At 41.4% G+C, this 23,357-nt stretch overlaps 2 protein-coding genes across 2 annotated transcripts; one reads left to right on the top strand and one right to left on the bottom strand.

Annotated features, from left to right (window-relative positions):
* Positions 1-263: 263 nt before the first annotated feature.
* On the bottom strand, positions 264-15,126 carry LOC148840012 (cytosolic phospholipase A2 gamma-like). The gene is made up of 14 exons (XM_088936394.1): positions 15,086-15,126; positions 12,867-12,921; positions 12,082-12,264; positions 4,392-4,532; positions 4,172-4,308; positions 3,541-3,769; positions 3,341-3,464; positions 2,921-3,061; positions 2,787-2,840; positions 2,507-2,557; positions 1,925-2,023; positions 1,540-1,703; positions 936-1,092; positions 264-415 (listed from the first exon to the last, which is right to left on the bottom strand). The coding sequence occupies exons 1-14, from the start codon at positions 15,124-15,126 to the stop codon at positions 264-266; spliced, it is 1,728 nt and encodes a 575-aa protein (XP_088792520.1).
* A 160-nt stretch (positions 15,127-15,286) lies between these two features.
* On the top strand, positions 15,287-22,788 carry atraid (all-trans retinoic acid induced differentiation factor). The gene is made up of 7 exons (XM_088909525.1): positions 15,287-15,408; positions 16,520-16,650; positions 18,016-18,084; positions 18,295-18,366; positions 19,607-19,728; positions 20,377-20,477; positions 21,788-22,788. Exons 1-7 carry the CDS (start codon positions 15,313-15,315, stop codon positions 21,890-21,892), a joined length of 696 nt encoding a protein of 231 aa, XP_088765651.1. The 5' UTR covers positions 15,287-15,312; the 3' UTR covers positions 21,893-22,788.
* The last annotated feature ends 569 nt before the right edge of the window (positions 22,789-23,357 follow it).

The following is a 23,357-nucleotide window of genomic DNA, read 5'->3' as shown; positions in this document are numbered from 1 at the left end:
CATTCCCAAGTATCAATTCAAACTAAAATGAAGAATGAACAAGGGAATAAAGAATGAGAGAGAAGACCACTAAACTTAAATGAAGAGGGCATACAGCATTTCACATAGCATTATAGTTTTATTTTAGTTTCACATTCACAAAGTGGCTGACAAGTGGGACCCACAGAGTTAAAGAACAAGCTCCAATACAGTTAAGGATACATCAAAGGACATGTCCCAAGTATATACACACACACGTAAACCAGCAGCTTGCGAGCAGACATTTAGGAAGCCTTCTGATCCACCTTGTTTCCGATTGCCTCAAGTAATCGGTTTTTATTTCGCACAATGTTATCCTTGGACACCTCAAATAAACGGTTAATTTCCTTCTCAGTGTATGAGAACTTCAGTGTCGGGTAGTCCAATAAGCCACATACTGCAAAGAGAGGTCAGAAAGAATTAGTTCATTCACAAGTTACTGCAACTAGATTACTACTTCTGTACCTATGGAATCTTCAGCTTCCAAATTGCATGTTCACAGATTTGCAACAGGTTTCTAGGTTGGCAAATTTAGGGTGCCATGTTACCACCAGGTCAGACACTTACTCGTCTAGTCAACCATGAGGTTAGCATTCCTAGTTAATCTTCCTGGCTCCAAAGACCCAGCCTACACTTAATTGTAGTAGAGCTGTTCCACTTTCAATACAAACAGCCTGCAATATTGTGCATCATTCCAATAAAAGCCCAAGAAGCAAAAAAAAAAAAGCCCCTTCTCCTTTCTGCTGCCATGTTTTGGACCAAAATGGACTGCTGCCAAAGCTTAGAGAAGGCAATACCAACTATAAAATTGCCACCAAAGGAGACTTGACTATCATCAAGTCATTGTGGGAAACGAGGTATTTCCAAGATTACTTTGTCCTTGAGAAATCCAACTGTAAATGCTCATTTATACTTACTTTTGTCATTGGCACTGTTGAACAGAGGCATGTGGATGACTGTAGGAGCCCCAACTCCACTATATACATAGCAGTCCCCCACCTCACCCGCAGGAGGATGGATCTCAGGGAAAGGGATGGAATTTGCCTTTGCATAGCTTGCAGCCTGCTTTACAGTCTAGAAAGAAGAGTGGAAGTACTTTGAGAAGTGAACAGAAGAGAAAACCACAGCAGTTTGGGGTGGGTAGGTGGGAGTTCATAAGGACTTCTGTCACTTTAAAAATCTACATGCAACTGGATTGTACTAAAACAAAGCAAAGGAAGATGGTAGAGGCAAACCCAAGTACTTTGAGAACTCCAACTAAACATTTTTTTGGATGTCTTGGTTTATTGAAGTAGCAGTTTATTCCTCATGGTTTGAGGAATGCAAGCCATTTCTGGCTGTTTGAGGGCTCAGTGTTGTACAAAGTGGACAAAAACCCATGAGCTTTGTTAAAAAACAAGTATGCATAATGAATGTTTTACCAAGCTAGCAAGATTTTGCACTCAACTTGTATAATCCCTGAAGGGCCAAGATTAACATTTTCAAGAGAATGGCAAGACTTGCAAAAAGCAGGATCTGTACCAGGAATGGGTCATCTCCAGCACTGTAATCACAGGAAATTATCACATCCACCTGGCGCTGCGGCCGGAGCACAAGAGGGTAAGCACTGTTTATAGCCAGCCCGGCATCCACCAGGTAGAAGAACTTGTTATTCACTAGAGAGGACACACTTGGCGGTTGTTCTCCTGTGGAAGAGGATTTCTTTCAAATGGTGGCAAAGTAAATTCGGCTGCACTACAGATATTCTGTGCTTTTAAGTTCTGGCAAGTCTGTACAATATTAACATTTCATAGTGTTAAGTGTGCCACAGCTGATCAAGAGCATCTTAGAGATTAAATACAGTTGTCCATTCCCTTTACAACCCCCCCCCATGTAAATTAAGTTCTTGTATTGCATCTGAACTCACCCGACAGGAGAGAATCACAACCATACAGGAAGTTGTAGTTGGTGCCCCACTGCCAGCTTTCAAGTACATTTAACATTTTGCACACAAGACCCAAAATTTCTAGAAAACAGACAAATTGCATTTCAGTAATTGACATGTACTCCTTCCTACATAAGGCATGCTCATTTTCATCTTTATTTATACAGGGCTTTCAAAGCCAATAGATGTTTAGTTTGCTCATATGAGTAGTGCTGCTTGCCAGTAGATTTCGTACTCAAGTGTGCCCAACCTATGTAGACAGGTGTTGGGGTTTCCCCCCCTCACAAAATGCATTACTGGCTTGTACTGCTCTATTGCATTTTTTAAACAAAACTGCATGTTACCAAGAGGAGAGCAACAGGAACCAGTTCCAGATTCTCCTAAATGGATCCTTGTAGTGATTAATGCCCAAGTGTTTTGCATTACAGAAAATACATTGAGCTTTAGCAAGGGTGTCAAGTTACTCCCAAAACAAATTCCTTTATTAACATGATTTATCAGGGACTAAAATAGAACTGTTGCAGCACTTCCAATACTTAATCTTAATAGCCAAACTGTCCTCACCTTCTGTTTTTCCAGCAATGAAAATGAAGCCTAATTCATCCCTCAGAGAATCTGCAAAGAAGTTTATACATTACTCTTGGTCTTCCTAATTTAGATGGAAGGATTACTTGCCAATATTGCAAAAAAAAAAAAAGCATGTAGCTTCAGGAGGATATCTACTCACTGGCAGACAATTTGAAAAAACCCTGCAGCACAGGTTACTGTTCAAATGCTGTCCAATATAATGGACAGGAGTACTGACCAGTGCAACACAAACATTTTATAGCCCAATTGTATTTACCCATTACGTATTTCTCCAAAATCTCCTTTACTGCCAGAGCACTTCCCCATAGGCCTGAGAAAAAGAAAAAGCTTTAAAAATGCTGCCATTGTGGGAGTTGTACTCTTTTTGAAGCCAAGCAGGGAAGCTCTCACCTTGTAAATAGCACAAGTCATGCTGTGGGTGGGGATGTTTTAGTTCCCCCTTCTCAAACTGACTTCCAAAGTTCTTGGTGCTAATGAAAGCTCCATATGCTGGAAATCCTGCTTCATCGGGTGTGAACTCAAACCACATTTCTGTTCAAGGAAATTGAAAGTCTCATTAAAATGCTTCAGCTTCACCATCTATAATCTTTTGGAGTGAAGAATATAAAAGTCATTTAGTATGCCAAGAGCCCCATTATTGTATCAGAAGGGCATCCTCTGGATTAGGGGTCTTTAGAAGGAGTGCAAGAGTAGTGGCATGCTTTTCCACACTGAACCAATTCCATTTAGAAAGGCAATTACGGATGAGCCCAACTGAGAAAAATGCTGCACCTGGACATAACCTTGTCTTAAGTATGGAGGAATTGGTACCTGGTGGAGACAGTTCTGGCTTCTCAGTATTAAGGAGGTCTTTATCAATGGCTGCATAAATAGGGTAAGGGAGCTTTCCACTAATGAGTGGATCATTGTGCTCAGGCAAAGTGCAGGTGTAGAGCTGGAAAAAAAAATAAAAAACTGAGTAACATGAAGTGCTGCTTTGAGCTCAAAGTGCATTGAAAACCAGGTTTTACCTTCTTAATCATCTGGCTCACAATCAGAGTTCCCCAGATATTGGTGCAGGAGAAAACATCCGTCTTGGACGCCTCCAGCAGTCGGTCCAGCAAAGGCCTGCTGTTCCCCAGCTTTTCCATCACTTTAGAGAACCCAAAGCCCGAGCTTCCAAGACTGGCCAGTATTTTGGTGACCAAGAGATCCAACTCCTCTACCCACGATGGGTTTTCACAAACTGAAGACATAGCCCTTTGAGAAAAAAAAAACCAAGATTAGTGCCTACAAACATGCAAGGCACATTAGCATCTAATGTGACTTGCATTTCATTTTGTTGAAAGCTTACCCACCAAGAACAAAGATTTAATCTGATTAGCATTCTATGGCTAATACTTTTTTGCATTGTTGTACTAATGGGGTTTTATTCCAATTTTAGAATTAGATGGCTTACTTTCCAGACTCCTGAATAGTCAACCACTTTTAAAGTATGTCAGATCTCTTTAGTTCCAGTTGCCAAAGAGGCTTTCATATTCTGAAAGATTCATTGGGTAGACATGTTTCCTCCCCACCCCTATCTCTATCCCTTTTATGGTGCACTGCTGAGCACGTACCCACCACAACCCCCAACAAGCTGTCAATTAACAGGTTCCTCACCAGGTGGACCCAGAGACCCCACAGAGATACATGGCCGAGTCCAACAATCCAGTTTCCTTTAATCCACACAGTGAGCCAAGCAAAGCAATCATGGCACGGAGACCCCCACCAGAGCCCAGGATGGCAATAACAGGGGTCTGGAGAAGGAAGAGACATCTTAACACTGGACAATCTCCAAAAGATCATTAACTCAAATAAAGCTACCTCCAACATACTGTACCTGCTGCATTGGCAGCTCTTTCCCCAATAATGTTTTTAGATCGGCATTGACAATTTCTCTTCTTTTGGCTACAGCTTCTTCCTCCCCTTTTGACAGAGAGGAAGAAAGGCGTACAGATGTGCTGTGGAGGAAAGCAGATTTCTCACATTGAAGGTGGTACAGTTAACAGGCATTTCCAGTAACCTCTTCTTTCTAACCGAATGCACCACAGAAGAAAAAAAAAGGAGCACTCAACCTATTGGGGTTGGTCTGTGGCCACAGAATTTGTAAAGTAGCATCACCACCCTGTTTTATTTTTTGCAGGAACCTTGAATTGGTTGCCCCCTCTAATTTGTTCCTTTAGACTATTGCATCAAAAACCAGATGACCATCCTACTCCCCACCTCACAACCTTCATTCACCTAGTTCTGGTCCCCCAAGCCTGTCTTGCATAGTACAGGTGACAAGGCCATCTCCCGCTATGCCCCAAAGCTCTGGATTCCATCCCTAAGGATAACACCATCTAAACCCTCTCAAAAACCTTCATTGGGAGAGGTTTTATTCAATTAGTTTCATGTCTGTCTCTTTGCTTACCAACTGTATTCAAACAGTTATTGTAATTTTATAATACTATGGTCTCCTCTCATTGCACACTAAGAATCCACTTTTGAAGGTGTAAAAAGGCTTATCCCTTTACTTAATATACACCCTATTAAGGACAAGGATAGATGCTAAAAGGAACAGCCACTGGTTTCTTAAATGAAAGATCAGGCTGTTAATACTTTAGCCACCTTGGACAACTAAGCTGGAAATAAAATCAATGGCATTACTATTGCATATCTAGTACCTGGCCCCACAACAGCGCAGTTAAACTTTAAGCACAAGCAATTGCTTTTGGATTCTCTTCATCCATTTGCTGGATGTTAAATTTAAACCCGCATTACCCCACAACTATTGCAGTAAGCATTTTTCCCCCAGGTTCTCCACCCTAGTGGTGCCCATTGACAGTTTACCATTTCAGTTACCGTGTCGAATACTCATTTATTTCAATTTAGATTGGTGGATCAACTTAATTGCCTTCTTTAAGAAAGTACCATAAAGGATCCAACTATATTTAAACACAAGCAGGGTTACTGCTACATGTAGCCGATTCATACCTGGACATCTCCCCACACTTTAAAGATTTCTCACAAGTAGACAAAGGCCTTCCCCTGAAAGGAGATAAAGGTGCATTAGTCTAATAACCATTACCAGGTGCAAATACTAGATGTCAGTTAACCTAGAGCACTACATTTGACCAAGAAGCTACAGGATTTGAAAGTTGGTCAAATGGGAGTATAGCACTACCACTTAGGACTGAGACCAACCACCAAGGTGCAGCAAGACATTTAGAAATAATGGCAGCCCTAAACACCTTCAACCATGAGAAAGGAGCGGAGCAAAAGCTGGACTATAAGAGCAGATTTAAGATGGGCCACGAAGAAACAAAGCTTTACAAATGCCTTACAAAAAAAAAAAGGAAGCACCATTATGGTCAAACCTTTCAGGTGTGAGGAAAGAGGACAAAGCAACAGGATCTCATACTGTAGTTCTATGATCTAGCAATACCCTTTCAATTCTTTCACCTCCAATGGGTTCACTCATTTAAGGAAGTAAACCATTTTATGGTTTTAAAAGAGCTTAATAGGGGTCTCCCAAAAAAATCCTCATCAATAGTTGAGACAACCCCTCACCATTGGTTGAAGGATTTAGCTAGATGAGGTTTTGTTACTTTGGAGCCAGTACTTAAGCACTGTGCCCCACAGTCTCACTGGTGCAGGAGTTTGTCATTCAAAATGACATCCTAATTAAGCAACAGCAAACAGCAACAAGATAATAACAATAGAATCACAAAACAAACAAAATCACACCAAGAAAAAGCCATTTACCTGTCACACAAATGAGCTCAACTTCCTTTTTTCCCAGAGCTGACTTATAAAACACCTACCGCCAGCCTACATATGTATACACACTTTGCCACACCTGGTGCAGTTTCTGTACATTTTCTAACCAGGTGCTGCTGGTTATTTGATAATTAGTATGGTAATATATAGATATGGCCTAACAATGGTACAACATAGGTAAGGCAGAACTAGCAATTAAGCTATGTTAGGATAAGTGGAAAGGTTTATTGAAAACAGAATAACAATGAAAACTGACAAAGACTATTTTTCCATCCATGGTGCTGCAAAGCATAAACACAATCTGTCACCATGAATAATCTGTACTTAGAATATTAGCATCACTTTTAAATTATTGACCAATTAAGGAAGTATTTTTTTTCAATTAAAGCAACCTTGATAGTTGAGAGCCAGAATGTCTACAAGTTTTTTCTTTCAAATGAAAAATCACATCTGCATGAAGTTGTAGTGCATATTCTCCCAATGCTTTTGTGGGTTTCTTCCAGATGCTCCAGTTTCCTCCCACATTCCAAAGATGTAATGATATGTTAACAGATTTCTGGGAAAAAGTGGCCCTGGTATGAGTGCGTGTATGTCTGTGTGAGCCCTGTACTGGATTTTTAATCCATCCGTGGTGTATCCCACTTTGCACCTATTGCTTGCTGGGTTAGACACTGGCGTTCCCAACAACCTTGTACAAATGGTAGATTGATGAATATTTAATATCAAAGGTAGCACAGATACACTGACAGCTATTTCACCCTTAATAGGCCATCAGCATATTATTCTTAATATTAACCAGTGATATGTTATGTTAGAGGTAACTCTTTTGGGGATAGAGTTATACAATATTTGCAAAGAATTATAGAAATGTTATTATTAATTACACATTATAAGTATTAATTATAGCAAGAAACACACAAGTCTTCCAATTCTATGTCTTGTTTGTTTATTGTGAGAGAGGGTAGTGTGTTTAGATAAAATGGAAATCCTTTCCTAAACCAGTATTTCCCAGAATACTGTGAGGAATGAGCTGCTAACCTCAGGTACCTAACCATCTGGGAGAAGACAAATGGCTTTAGTTATTTCTTTCCACACAGTGAATGAGGCACTAGTATGTACCTTGTGGCTATAGTTGTGTTTGTTTTCCAGAGAGCATCCTATTATAAAAAACCTGTTACAGCACCCCTATTGGTGAAAGTCAGAAACCATGGACATCCCTTTCACCCTCCTAGAGTTGTGTAATGACCACAGCTAATACTCATTCAATTATTTCATAGAAAAGTTTAAATTATTATGTTCTTAGGTGCAGAACTAGCCTTTACCAGCCAGTAAGCCACTGTAATTTGTGTGTGCACCCCAGCTATTGATGCTATCAGGGCTGTCAAGGAACAATTTTACTCCTTGATCAGGTTTTGAACAACATGATCATGCACCTTGATGATTTCAAAGTCACAACAGAGCAGAACTCAGATCTCTGGACCATTGAGAAAGAAGGAGGTATAGTATGAGTTCATCGTTGATCCATTACTATTTGATCATCCATACAGAATTATTCGATCAGAATATCAAATTATTGCTGGAAATGTTGATTTGAAGCAAAAGACAAGAAATGGAGGAGGTGCAGACAGGAATACAGGAAAGCAGGAATCCTAAAACTAATAATCAAACTTAAAAAAGACAAAAGATGTAGTGTGGCAGGCCAGTCTTTGAAGAAAGAGCGATCTTGCCACTAGAGGACACCAAAGGCCTATTTCACTTTCAAAGAGTTTCAATGGTTATCAGTTGATTATATTATTGGTAGAGGTAAATTCCACATTCTCACTTAAGATTAATTAGTGTTGTGTTAGAGTATAGGGGGAGGGAGGGAGACAGCTTGACTTAGCAATACTTGAGCATGAAAAAGGGGTTAGACTGTGGTCATAGGGATAATCAGAGACTTTGATTCCAACTGCCCTTAATCTGCTTTCCAATGGCATTATCTCTGACTTGCTGAAAGAGCTCCTTAATCTTCATGGTTGAGTGTTTGCTTGAAATTCTGTAGCTGTCTGAGGAAGCTCAAAGTTTGGTATTTTTTATTCTCAGTCCACTATTACACAAACCAGTCAATTGATTTGTTGGTCTCTTTATTGTAAATTTGTACACCTAACTTTTAGGTTGTTTCAACAAAGGTTTGAATGCTTGTGTGATAATAATCTTCCCATTTTTCTTTCAGAACAGTTTACAACGTTTTTATTTTGGACATTAATTAACATTAATTGCTACTAAGACAAAAAAAATACAATTTCCTTATTGCACCATAGTACTGTCACATTAAAGGGCTGTAAGATAAAACATTTAGGATGAGTATCTTTCACATGGGAATGTTAAAGACTGAGTGCATTTGCATGTGAAGTCTCTTGACTTCTTATTAGCAGATCAGCCTACAGGTACAGTACGTGCTCTAGGAGGTCACATCACAGGAAGCAATTTGCTGTAGAGAGTCTCCAGTCCTGTCCCCTGTCCATTATATTTCATAGGTCTCTATAAGATCATTAAGTTAAAAATTGGCAGTCTTAAATAGAGATGACTATAGAGGAAACTGATCAATTTATTGAAAATCATCAAATCATCAAAGGCATTGACAAAGTCAAGCCAGTGAACGTCTTCAGAATCAATGATGAAACATAACCCAGAAGAAACTCATGGAAACTACTTGGATGTGAATTTTAAACTCATTTATCATGAGTCATTTATTTATACAAAGGACTATGGGAGGATGGAATGAACCATCCAGGCAAGTAGTTGAATCCGATGCCATGACTTGTTTGGATGAGATACTTGAATTACAAGTGGACTAGGTAAATGGCCTCCTCTCATATTGCACCCTATCTTACAAATACTTGGAACAATTCATTTCGATTGGTATTGCATGTGATTTGCTTACTTCAGTAATTGATATATAATTTGTCCAAAGTCAGACTACACTTTCAGCCCTCATGAACCAGAACTTTCTTTAATTGAAAATGATTCCTTGCTTACTTTATAACTGATATATAGGTTTTCCTGATCACTGGATACAGGTGAAGTAGAAAACCAATTGGATTGGGGCTCCCGAGGGACAAAAGCATGTAATCACACAAAACGCTGAACAGAACACAGCTTTGTACAGATTATTCCCTTTCTGATCTCTAACTGTTAAAGTATTTTGTTTCCCTTGATGGAGTATATGAGAAAGTGGTTGGAAGACTGCAGACATCAAGAAGTGGGGTTACCACACTGCCAAGGAGAGAAGGAAGACCTTGTCGGACATTGCAAAAATCTGACCGGATGTAAGATGGAGGATTGGGGTGGTTTAATGGATTGATATGTGTGTGTTTTGTATTGTTCTAATAAAAAAAATGTTTCCCTTGATGAAGAAAATAAACAAAAATATGATCTTGAGTTGTGAAATCAACAACAAAAGCTTTCTTATTTTTTGTATTCATGCACAGATCATGTAAACGGAAAAACATCATTGTGCTCATACTCTAGCAGCCATGACGTTTTCAGGAACAAGTAATAGGTTTATTCCATGCTGAAAAAAAGAAGAAAGAGAACACAACGTTTCGGCCATGGAGCCTTCTTCAGGTGTGAGAGAGACAGGGCAGTAGGCAAAGGTAAAGCAGCGGGAGAATAAAGGCTGGGAGAGAGGAGGAGTGAGAGGCGGGAGCAGGCGACAGAAAGAGAGGCCAATCAAGAGGTGTGAAGTAAGAATAGGTGTAGAGGGGTGTGAAATGAAACTTCCAATGAATGGAGAAAATTTAAAAGAACAGTAGTCTGTCATTAAGAGAAGGGAGAATGTGTGATCCTAGCTGCAGAATAATTTTGGTTTCGGTGGTCTTTGTGATGTATGAGAGATTAGAGTGGTCGTGGCCATCAGAGGTGAAATGAGAAACAATGGGCTTGGAGAGATCTTTAATCTTCACAGCCCTGACGTGTTCTCTGAAGCGGTCTCAGAGTCTCCTTCCTGTTTCTCCAATGTAGACGGCTGGGCATTTACTGCAAGAGATACAGTAAATAAGGTTGCTGGAGGTACAAGATGCTGTCTGGGTGATCCGGAATTGTCCTGAGGGGCCTTGAATGAGTGTGGTGGTGGATGTGTACTTGCAGGTGATACGGCGAGCTCTGTTGCAAGGGAAAGTGCCTGGTGTGGATGGTTGTTGAGGGCGGTCAAGGGAGCTGTGAACAAGGAGGTTACGCAGATTAGGTGGTCGGCGATATGAGATGATAGGGCGATCAGAAAAGAGGGCCCCAATGGAGGGATCATCCTGTAGGATGGAAAAGTTGTGGTTAATGGTCCTGGGGATAGGAAGTGTGTTAGGGTGGTAAGGAAGCACCAAAGGAATGCGGTTGTTATGGCGGGAGTTCCTGATCAGGGTGATGGTCTGGGGGGTGTTTTTGGCTCGGGCAAGGGCCCTGTCAATCACACTGCTGGGGTATCCTCTGTTGATGAAAAAGGAGTACATTTCGAGGGCTTGGTTCTCGAAGTCGATGTCGTCACTGCATAATCGTCGTAGCCTAAGGAACTGTGAAAAAGGAAGAGAGTTTTTAGTGTGGTTGGGGTGAAATGAGTTGTACAGGAGGTAGCTGTGTGAATCCGTGGGTTTGTAATAAACTGAAGTGGACAGTCGGGGATAGTTGATGGAGAAGTTGATGTCTAGAAACGGAAGAGTAGTGGAAGATATGTTAACCGTATATTTGAGGGACGGGTGGAAGTTGGTGAAATGGTGCAGGAAGAACTCAAGCTGATCGTTGGAGCATGTGGCGGCACCGACGCAGTCATCAATATATCGTTTGTAGAGGTCAGGGACATAGCCAGTGTAGGAAGCGAAGAAATGTTCTTCTACCCAGCCGACAAAAATATTGGCATAGCTGGGTCCCATTCTGGTGCCCATGGCAACTCCACTGACCTGTTGGTAAGAAAGATTATTGAAAGAGAATGCGTTCAGTGTGAGGACCAATTCTGCAAGGCGTACCAGGGTGTGGGTGGGTGGATGAAGCACTGTGCGTTTGTCCAGCATGTGCTTGAGGGCTGTAAGGCAGTCATTATGGGAAATGATGGTGTACAGAGATGTGATGTCCATGGTAAAAATGTAGCATTCGGTACCCTAAAATTAGAAATCATTAAAAAGTTGGAGCGTGTGGTTGGTGTCTTTGATGTATGAGGGAAGATCTTCAACCAGCGGTCTCATGAGGCTGTCGAGAAAGGCTGAGATGTAAGTAGTTGGACAGTTACATGCTGATACGATGGGGTGTCCAGGGGTGTCCGGTTTGTGGATTTTGGGGAGGAGGTAAAATTGAGATACCTGCGGATGTTCCATGATGAGCCAGTTTGCCTCCTGGGGGAGCTCATTACTACTGATAAGAAGAGAAATGGTGGATACCACTTCCTTTTGGTAGTCAGTGGTAGGGTCCTGTTGAAGAGGGAGGTAGGCAGAAGTGTCAGTTAGTTGTCTAGAGGCTTCAAAGATATATAGATCCTTACGCCACACCACAACAGCGCCTCCTTTGTCCGCTGGTTTGATGACGATATCATCCCTGTTGCGGAGAGACTGGAGCGCCTGATTTTCTCCTTGGGTGAGGTTAGACCTGTGTTTACTGACTTTTTTATGCTTTTTCATCTGCAAGTGGAGAAGCAAAAGGCAGGACGTGAGCAGATGTGTGAGAAAGGTTTAAGTTATAGTCCCAGGAGTCCATCGTCGGGAGGCAGAATGGTACTGGCTTCCCTCAGGTCCTCCACCTCCAGGTACCGGGGTAGAGTGGGCTGTCGAGTGAGATGAGGAGCCCTGACAGAAGGTGGGGTGACTCCCTCTGGGAGCCTGCAGTAGGGGATTCTGGGACAGGGGCGGGGGTGGCTGGTCCTTAAGGTGGGTAAGTCTGAGCAGTGAAAGTTTAAGCCCATATCTGGTGTGGCCGTATCCCCTGGAGGTCCACTGGGGGTTGGAGCAGATGGAAGCTGGTCTCACTCACCCTCTCAATGGTGGCGCACAGTTTGGTTAGGACACTGGAGTTACACCCCTACTCTTTTCGAGAAACGCCCTGGGATTTTTAATGACCACAGAGAGTCAGTGTAACTGACACAGAGAGTCAGGATCTTGGCTTTACATCTCATCTGAAGGACAGCGCCTGTTTACAGTATAGTGTCCCCGTCACTATACTGGGGCATCAGGACCCACACAGACCGCAGGGTGAGCACCCCCTGCTGGCCCCACTAACACCTCTTCCAGCAGCAACCTTAGTTTTTCCAAGGAGGTCTCCCATCCAGGTACTGACCAGGCTCATACCTACTGAGCTTCAGGGAGTTGCTAGTTGTGAGTTGCAGAGTGATATGGCTGCTGGTAATATTGAATATTGGAATATTAGAATATGGAACTACTGGCCAATAATCGCCAGCAGACTTCCTGGGGCTCTAGGTCTCCTTCCTGACTCTCCTCCCACAGGGACATGGACTCAGTTACTGCAATGTGGCGATTTACAAAAGGAGGAGCCCTGGTCTTTCCATCTTCTCTCTATGGCAGTCACTCTGTTCCCTGACCTGGCCCCTTTTCTGCACAGACAGGCCTAGCTCCGGTGAGCTCAAAGCTACACACCTGTAAGGGGCAAGCATTCTTCCAGGTGAGTGTCCTCGCCTGACTCCCACTATCAGCCTGCCATAGTGGAGTTAGTCCGTCTTCTTCCCAAAACGCTACTCTCTTCACAAAGAAGGGTCCACAGCCCAAATGTTTGTCTCGTCATGCAAATATACTGTAACGTTGAGGGATACGCTAGGGCAGCGTGGAGGGTCACAATCTGGAGGAGACTTCCGAAGGCTCATGAGTGTTTCTTTATTGCCCTTTTATTTTTTAAATGATGAGGCAATGAAGAGGCTGAGGTGAAAGAGAGCGAAAAGGGGATCCCTCTGGGTTTTTTTTTTGGGGGGGGGGGGGGGGGGGTAAAAGGCAGGAAGGGGTGAGCCTAAGGGGAAAGGAGAAAATTCACTAGCAGAACATTACAATTCTGTGTTGAATCGGCCCAAACCTGGTTCGGAGGAGAGGACGGTGATGGAGAATAAGCAGGAGACAGGTTTGCAGCTTCACAAAGGCAGTTTATGGCCCTTTTAGTGAAAGAGGAAGGAGCTGATGGTCAGGGGAGAAATAAAGATATAAAGATACAGAGATACAGAGAGACTGTGGGTGGAGATAAAAAGAAATGGGGGAGCACAGTGTCTCACAGTTTGCCAAGCGGTGCAATGGGGGGTGAACGTTAAGAGGACCCCCCTCCAATAAAGGGCATGAAGCTTACAGAGATTGTAAACTGCAGTTCAAGGTCATGGGGCAACGACCCAGTCCATAACTCCGGTGGGGAGGAGGGCAGATGCTACAATACTATTATATAGTTCTTCTGATATTACCGCATACACCACAAAAGTCAAAAAAGGTCTCGATTGCCGTAACTCGAGCAAATAATTTTGCAAGAGAATGACTTGTTACTTCATCGCCACAGAATTCCGTAGCGATTGTGCTCAATATTTCTGCCTGAAGAAGGTTTGCAGAGATGTAGATGTAGTGGTTCTGTGGCTAAGGATCTGCATCTGTGGCTGGAAGGTTGCTGGTTCAAATCCCACAGGTGGCAACTCTGTTGGGCCCCTAAGCAAGGCCCTTAAGCCCAGCTGCTCCAGCATGCTGTATAAATGACTGAGCCTGAACTCTAACCCAAAGCTTCTCTCCCCATCTGTGTGTCTCATGGAGAGCAAGCTGGGGTATGTGAAAAGACAAATTCCTAATGCAAGATATTGTGTATGGCTAATAAAGTGATCTTATCTTATCTGTGTGACAGTGGGGGAAACCGCTTTGTAAAAACGACTCTTAAGCGGTCTGTCCTACAGCTTATGGATGCAATATCAGATGTTTCATAATATGCCGCTAGTGAAAGGGTGTTGTTTTTCCAGCGTATATATTGCACAGCATAACAGCAAACGACAAACCTCAGTAAAACTGTCATTTGCCATTTTGGCCAGAGTAAAATATTGAATTAAAACAAAAATAACAATGAAATAATAATAATAGTAATAATAATAATAATTGCTTACACTTATCTAGTGCTTTTCTGGACACTCCACTCAAAGAGTGGTAATGGGGACTCCACTTCACCACCACCAATGTGCAGCCCCACCTGGATGATGCGACAGCAGCCATAGTGTGCCAGAACACATCAGCTATCAGTGGGGAGTAGAGCAGAGTAATGAAGCCAATTCATAGATGGGGATTATTAGGAGGCCATGATTGGTAAGGGCCAATGGGAAATTTAGCCAGGATGCCGGGGTTACACCCCTACTCTTTTCAAGAAACGCCCTGGGTTTTTAATGACCACAGAGAGTCAGGACCTCGGTTTTACGTCTCTTCCAAAAGACAGTGCCTGTTTACAGTATAGTGTCCCCGTCACTATACTGGGGCATTAGGACCCACATGGACCACAGGGTGAGCGCCCCCTGCTGGCCCCACTAACACCTCTTCCAGCAGCAACCTTAGTTTTTCCCAGGAGGCCCCCCATCCAGGTACTGACCAGGCTCACACCTTCAGTGGGCTGCCAGTTGTGAGTTCCAGAGTGATATGGCTGCTGGCTAAAATGGCTCAATCGACCAGATTATTTTTGACCACTGCGTCGTCCAGTTAATTCACAATACCATTGCCAGCGTTATTCTCAGGCACAGTTAAATACACTAGCATTGCTCCTGGTACGTATTGTTGCTCTAGAAGAGGCTTTGGGTTTCTATACCGGAGTACCACCTTAAATTCACAGCTGCCGTCTTCTGCCATCGTTTGCAGAAACTGCGCTGAGCTGCGCATAATCTGCAAAAAATCCCGTACGTGAGGTTTGATGCGTCACGCAGGAGCCCTGGGAGAAAAACGCCGATCGCAGCAGATTTTGTGCAGAACTGCGGAACCCAAAATCACGTGACTCCCGAATATATCTTGTGACCCGGACTATCTCTACAGTAAGAGATGGGTAAAGGAGCTCGCCGGGTGTTTCTAGTTGGTATTATAGTACTTCTTTTTTCTATTTGTGCAGTTCCTGGCAATTCGCAAACTGTGTACAAGGTCAGAAAAGAATACAAATATTTTCGATATGGTTATGCTTGTTAAAACGTAATGATACTTCACTGTTTTCAAATATCAGAAATAAATCTGTACGGTACTCGTAATTTGGAAGCCTATCGTAACGTAATGTGTATGTAATTATGATTATCTTAATCGTATGTTTTGGGATTATGCTATGATTAAAGGCGCTATGTGTAAGGTTTGCTTTTAACGATGGTAATGTTAAATGTCATTACAAACGACATTGATGTCGTATAATATAATTACATTATACGACATAATATACATTGATATATGTACTGTATATATGATAATATAGCTACAATATTGCAACATGAGTTTATGACAGCTTCCTTGGGCAAAACAAAGTGTTGTGCTTTTTGTTAAAAAATATTGGTGACTGTAAAATCTCGGAGATAACAGTATTATGAGATGCAACCTGAACTTTAGCCACAAATAAGGAACTTGAAGGGTGCTGAGGCCATCCAGCATAGCATAGCCTGAGAGCTTTCTTGCTGCTACTAGCCAGATAGGTTTTGTGTGTTATCACCTATAAGAGTAGTTCAGATAATCCCATTTTGTTCAGTACCAAAAGGTTTGCTTTTAAATTTCTATATTGGTCAGGAAAGGAGAGCTGTAATTAGGTGAGTCAACTCATTATTAATTTTAAATTGTGAGGCTGGTAAGGAGGTTGTAATATTTTAAAAAGTGTTTTGTTCAATCCACTGGCAGTGCTTTTAAAAGGAACAAGTTCAAACCACAATTTAAACACTGAAACACAAACTAGAGGCCACAGCTGGAAACTGCATGGAAGTGCATTGTGCATTTAAGACAAGTGCGTTTAAAACCAAGAACAGGAGACACTTCTTTACCTTTCTTCATTTAAGAAATGTGGGAGTATGGAACAAGCCACCTGGCCATACAGTGGAAGCCTTGAATCCGATGTCTTTCAAAAAAACCTCTGGATGAGTTCCTTGGATCGATCAACTTCTAATCACTAAATGGGCTGGATCGACTGAATGGTCTCCTCTTGTCTGTGGCCTTTCTGATGTTCTTATTTCAATTGCGTCATAAAGATGGTGGGTTCCTGTTGTCTTTGCCTGTGTGACAGGTGTGCAGCCAGTGTGAGGGGGATCTGCGGAATGGCACAGCAGTGGGCGATCTCTGCTGGTCGAACAGCAGCCTTGAGAGGGAGGGCCGCTGCTGTCTGCAGAAGCAAGCTTTGCTCAGCTCCATTATTGGGTAAGGAGTGTGGCGGCAGGTGTGAAGCATAGACTGCCTGGTCCTCCTTCATTTCACAAAGAATTTCCTAGGAGGAAAATATAAGTTGTATCACCAGCAGCCATATCACCCTGCACCTCACAACTGGCAACCCACTGAATCTCAGTAGGTGTGAGCCTGGTCAGTACCTGGAGACCTCCTGGGAAAAACTAAGGTTGCTGCTGGAAAAGGTGTTAGTGGGGCCAGCAGGGGTCGCTCACCCTGCGGTCTGTGTGGGTTCTAATGCCCCAGTATAGTGATGGGACACTATACTGTAAAAAGGGCGCCGTCCTTCGGATGAGATGTAAAACTGAGGTCCTGATGTTGTGTGGTCCCAGGGCATCTCTTGAAAAGAGTAGGGGTGTAACCCCGGCGTCCTGGCTAAATTTTCCATTGGCCCTTACCGATCATGGCCTCCTAAATCCCCATCTATGAATTGGCTTCATTCCTCTGTTCTCCTCCCCACTGATAGCTGATGTGTGGTGAGTGTACTGGTCCACTATGGCTGCCGTCACATCATCCAGGTGGATGCTGCACATTGGTGGTGGTGGAGGGGAGTAACTATTACCTGTAAACCACTTGTGGAGTGGAGTGTCAAGAAAAGTGCTCTATAAGTGTAAGCAATTATTATTATTATCTGGCACCGTGGCACTTCATGTTAACTTACTGATATTTGAAGACAGGTTATCCATCCATCCATCTTCTAACCGCTTTATCCAGTACAGGATCACGGGGGGAGCTGGATCCTATCCTGGCAAGCAGTGGGCACAAGGCAGGATACACCCTGGATGGGATACTAGTCCAGTGCAGAGCAGACACACACACTCACACCAGTGCCTGTTGTCCCAAAAGCCAGTGAACCTACTACATACTACATGTGTTTGGACTGTAGGTGGAAACTGGGGCAGCTGGAGGAAACCGAATTGAACATGGGGAGAACATACAGTATAAACCCCATACAGATAGCACCCCAGGAATTGAACTCAGAGCCCGACTGCTGTGAGGGAGCAATGCTAACGACTGCGCCACCATGCCGCCCAAGACAGAATAGTAGAAGTAAATGCATCTGTAGGTGCAGGGGAAAATTGTAACTTGGGTTGAAAGGTGTTCTCTTAATTTTCAGTAAGTCACAATGTTTTGAATTGGCTGTAACCCAACTAGATTTCACTGCCTGGGTTTTGTGTGTTATACCTTACATATTCTATGAGTTCCTGCTTTATTTTTGTGGGGTGTGATACAATGGGGTCAAGAAAATACATAATCAGTATAAAATATAAAACTATTAAATGTCATTTGGACTTCTTGTTTGTCAGGTGGAGTAGTTCAGTTAATCTTTTTTTTTCATAGGTTAGACCTCTGGAATTGCTCTCTAACTCAAGTTGAAGATCTACATGAGGCTTCTGCAGCTGTTATAATGTAAGTTTAGGAAAATTCTTTTTTTTGTGGGGCATGTTTTAAACAAATAGCTAAAAGGTTTTGGATAAACACATTCTAGAATCCCGCACTAGTGTTAGTAAAAATCTTTAGTTGCATATGCAGTATGTGAGCCCTTGCCTTTGGGGAGGTATGTCAGTTCCAAAGGCTTGAGCCAAGTTGATCTTGTCCTTTGCTGTTGATTTTATACAGAGACCTCTCGGACAACCCCTTAATGAATGTTTCTGAGTCAGCATTTCAAGGATTTACACGTTTGCAGTATTTGTAAGTAATCCAGTGCTGCTTTTCTATGCTGAAGCATTAAGATAATGGGATTCATTTATTTGTTATTTTTGATTCTTATATCAGAAAGTAGTAAGGCTGCTGTTAAGTTATCCTTAGTTAAGTACAACTGTTGCCACTCTATAATACATTGTCTGGGGATTAGAAGATCATGATACTACAATGAATACTGGCATTTTTTGCAGTGTAAACAAGTTATGTCATGTAATAGGAATCATCTTTCCACCACTTAAAAGTATACTCCACTCTTTCACTTCAATTATATTGTTACTTTTAAGGGGTGTTACTAACTTGTGCCCGTTGCTTGCCATGATGAGCCCTGGCTCCTGCACGATCCTATATTGATTGAAGTGGTTTAGAAAATGGGAATTTGGTTATGATATCCGCTCATTGAGTAAAAGCAATTTCTTAAAGTTTATTAAACCATAAATAGTTCAGTAGTACAGACGTGGGTCGTGTGGCTCTTTTCATTTTCTTTGAAAGGTTTGGCGTTGCAGAAATGAGGAGGCAGTATCTTAAAAGACAAATATTTATTAAGCAAGCTTATCGCCAATCAAGAGCCGTTTAGTCAAATATTTAGACCAACTAGGACATACAAAATACCTAAAATGCACAACTATCTGTAGACTCTTATTTAAAATGGGGGTTCTGACAGTGCATTACTATGAATCTCTCCCCTAGACCCCAAACTTTAAGTTAAAGAACAAACAAGTGGACATACATGTTTGTAAGGGTAAATTGGACTGTTTTCATAACTATGTTCTCTACCGATGAGCCTTCTCCTGAAATGGAGGCTAAACCAATCTTTGGTCCCATAAAAAGATGATCCAATTAATGATTCTGAAAAGCTCCTCCTGGATTTACATAATTAAGAAAGTACTGATCATTTCCCTAAATTTGCATGACATCCCATCAGTATTCAACACCTCATAGATTTAAATTAATCTAGGAGGAATCCACAGATATCTGGGTGGTGTAGGCCAGCGTCCTCATTCATATTTCTTTTCCTGCTCTCCTGCTGAAATATTGACTTGCTTTCTTTCTGTTCCTTGCTGTCTGTAATACATGTACTGTACAGTAGAAACCAGAACAGAGTAAGATGACTGCAGTTTGTACTTGTGGATGGCTGGCCTTTTCCCACGTGTCTGTGTTGTGTGGATATTTTCCTAAGAAGAATGTAATGAGCCTGGAGGGGAGATTAATGATGTTGTCTCTGTTCTAGAGTGTTGCCATCAAACCTGGAGTGCCCTGGGGGGAACACGTCATGGGAGCATGTAGAGTTAAGAGGAGAGACCGTGATGTGTGAAGGCCAGAAGAATGCCTGTAATGGAACTGAAGTTGTGTGTATGTCACAATTCAATTCTAAAACTGATAGCATTGACTGCTTTTGAAGCTCTGAGATAAAAGTGCATTTTGTTTTCAGATCCTTCTCTCTCATATCCTGACTGTGTTTTCCAACATTTTCTCTTCCAAATTTCAGCATTTCTAAATGAACGTCTGGCTTGATATGAAGATAAAAATATGGATGTATTTATTGTATTGTGTGAGTCAAGGGTACTGTTAGAAAATAGGTTCCATAAAGACAACTAGTAACAGAAGTCAAATGCCTAATGACTAACCCAAGTATAAAGCCTGCAACCGAAAGATATTGAACTCAGTCTTTCAATTAATAATTTAAAGCAGTGGTTCTCAGTCCTGGAGTGCCTCTGAGTCTCTTCCAAACATATCTTTAATCTCCAGTGCTAATTTGTGGCTTAAAGTGAATTGTTTGCAGTCTAAACAAGGAAGCAGATCATTTACTGACATCAATTAGCACTTGTGATTATGTGGTTATTAAAGCTGAAACAAAAAACAGCAGATATATGGATAGCCCAGGTACAGGCATGATCTAAGAGTGAACCATTGAGCTAAAGAGTGAATGATACCCTGTACATACAGATTTTTAAACATTTTTTTAGAAAAAATCAATTTCTAATATTAATATAATTTCAGCCTGGTTTTGTCCTGAAAACTCACTCTGCAAACCTGATGGCCCTGGTTTGATTCAGTGTAACTGTGCAGAAAACTTCCATGGATATAAATGTCTCAGAGAGGTAAGTTTTTCTCTTCAGTATTGGTGTGAAATCTGGACTCCCCAGGGCAGCACAAATGTTAACAAATCACTCATCAACATGAATAACCGTGATACTTGCTGTAAATAAAATTAAATATTTTCTTTGCCCTGCTACGAAAGATAACTTGATTATCATGCGCTCCTGTAAATCATGTTTAATTTTTCAAGACTTATTGTACCTATTTGCGATTTTACTAGATGCTTTCAAGCAGCTTGAACTATATATTGTACAGGCAAGTTATGAAACCTGGTTGTGATTATTTGACTAAAACATTCCATGTTTTCAACTCACTGTTAAAGCAACCTGTAAGTATTTACTGGATGTCGTGCCAATGGATAAACTCTGTTCTCTGATGTCGGCAGAAAATTTGAGTTTATCGGTTTGGTTAGCAGTTATGTCTTACTTACAGGCACATTTCAAGCTCATCTTCGATGGGTGAAACAGACATCTACTGAAATTGGATTCAGTGTGGGCTAATTTGTTTTATTTGATTTGACAAGATTTAAAACTCACCAAGCATCTCAGGGACATTATCAGTCTTTATAATGATCTTTGAAAGTACCCTCAGACTCCAGCACAGCTTGAGCGAGGTCACAGGTCATTCCCCAACGTCAGGTTTTAACTCACTCTGAAGGTGTGAAAAACCAAATGCCCTTTCAGCTCTACAGTCACACTGTACATCTCAGTTTTACACTGGAATGCAGTAATAACTGTGGTTGTTGTGAGGCTTAAGATTTTGGGTAATTTCCATCATGTTCACCGGTTTTTAATGTTTCCTAATAAAGATGTAACATTAATTTGTAGTTTTCAAGGCTTCAGATAACAGTAATTATGGACTACAACTGACCTTAGGTAAAGAAGCCTACTGCTAATCCCAATCTTTGAGATCACTCTTTTTTTGTCTTGAATGTGTAATAGAATCAGCATGGGGAGGATGCATTTATAGGCACCTAGTTTATTCAGAATAAGCAAATGAAGTTGGATTTGTTTTGTCACAATCGGTTCATTAATTCTGATAATTAATTTGATAATCTTCCTAATTTGCTCAGTAGCAAGTTGGAAGTGGAAGTTGGCTAAGCACTATACAACTTAAGAGAGAATTTTGAGGCATAATGAAGAAGTTGCTCAACAGCAAAATAAAATAAGTACTTTGAAAGATATTTTGCCGTTCCTTGAAATGTGTGAAGCAATTCACTTACATGACAAAAAACATGAATAAATTGACATGAAACCAGGTTAGTGTTCATGACCTCTGAGGTATGTCTCCCCCTGTTTTGTTTTCCTTGCAGGGTATGTTCCCCATGCTGAAAGTGTTTGGAATTCTGGGAGTGGCCACAGTTCTAGTCTCAGCTGTGTTGTGGTTCACTCAGCGGCGAAAGGCCAAATCGTTCTGATCTCCTGTTCATCAGCCTGAGAGAAGGCATGCTGGGATCTGTGACACACAGGCAGCTTTGTAAGAGATGAACAGGCTGGACATGAAATTACTACGATGTTACTCAAAGACAAAGTGTGTTGGGAAAGGAATTTCATATTTCATATAGTTTTTAAGTTCTGCTATGGAAGGTAATTACAGTGAACTGACAGCAGGAAAGCTCTATGAATTTGCAAAACCACAGTTATTGATGAGAGTGAACCTGAGGGGATTTTTTGTATTTTACTGGAAAGTACCGTTTATGGAATCATCAGTTACTAGCACAGGTGCCTTGAATTACCAAACAAAATGTGAAATTAACAGTTTATGAATATATTTTGGTTATTAAAGTTCCTGTCACTTGAATTTTGACTTATTAGATGCCTTGTTCTCTTTTCTCAGTAAGCATTAATGTTAAACATCTGGAAACGTTAACTTTTGCTTATATCAAATGTGATATAATACACAAGGTCAAGGCACTAAAAGATTTAAAATGAAATGTGATACAAAATGCAAATGCATAGTGTGACACAAGATCCTCCCAGACTGTTTACAGTGTTCATGATGCAACATTTAAGCAAAGTGAAGACATAGCTTGGTGTGTATTTTGTTTGCGGCATAAAACTGTCAAAACTGGTTAATCTCGTATAGTATTGTCTACCTAATAACCTTGATGTGAAAAGATAAATGGTAATAGATTGCATTCTGTCTAGCGTGACAGGTCTGCAAGTGAAAACTTAATCAGGAGAAGACAGTGGATGGGCTGTAAATGTTTCTGTGCAAAATGTATATAATATAAATAGAAAATAATGTTCAATGTATTGTACACTTGGACTAAAAAATGTCAATGGCGTATGCCATTAAACTTTAATATTGTGATCTGAAGCTTGGTTGTGTATTTGTCCTAAGAGGTTCTGAAACAATGCCTCAAAATGAAATGAAGTGTGAAGACGTCCAACTATGAAAAATGAGTGAATGATGAAATATGAGTGATCAGTCTATTTGGTGACTGCTGAAGTCTTTTTAAAATGCAGTAAAATGACACCTTCTCAATTCCAGAGAAATACCATGGCCAAAACAATCGTAGGGAGGTTTTGCCAGATGATAATGGAGATTATAGGTTTCAGTTTGGTGTATGTTTTGTTTTCACCATTTCAGTTAAATTCCTGAGCTTCGGTCATCCAGTCAGTTAACATGTCGAGTTCTTAAGAACATGATACCACCAGCTGACTGTGATCTGGATTCTCTCCCAAATGGCACAAAGGTCATTGACCGAGTCAAAACAAAATGTTGATTCCGACTTGCATGGGTATAGGAAGTTGCTGATTGTATGCAGTTTCACAATGAAAAACTGATAGAACACTAAGATTTTAGGGGACTATTGTACTTGAACCCTTGCCAAGCTGAGAATGCTTCAAGCACTCATGTCCAATCCGCACAAAGAGATA

The sequence above is a fragment of the Atractosteus spatula genome, chromosome 2 (genome assembly GCF_055471065.1).
Source record: "Atractosteus spatula isolate fAtrSpa1 chromosome 2, fAtrSpa1.hap1, whole genome shotgun sequence".
Classification (NCBI taxonomy): domain Eukaryota; kingdom Metazoa; phylum Chordata; class Actinopteri; order Semionotiformes; family Lepisosteidae; genus Atractosteus; species Atractosteus spatula.
Note: the sequence above shows the minus strand (reverse complement) of the source record. Positions and strands in the feature narration are given on the sequence as shown.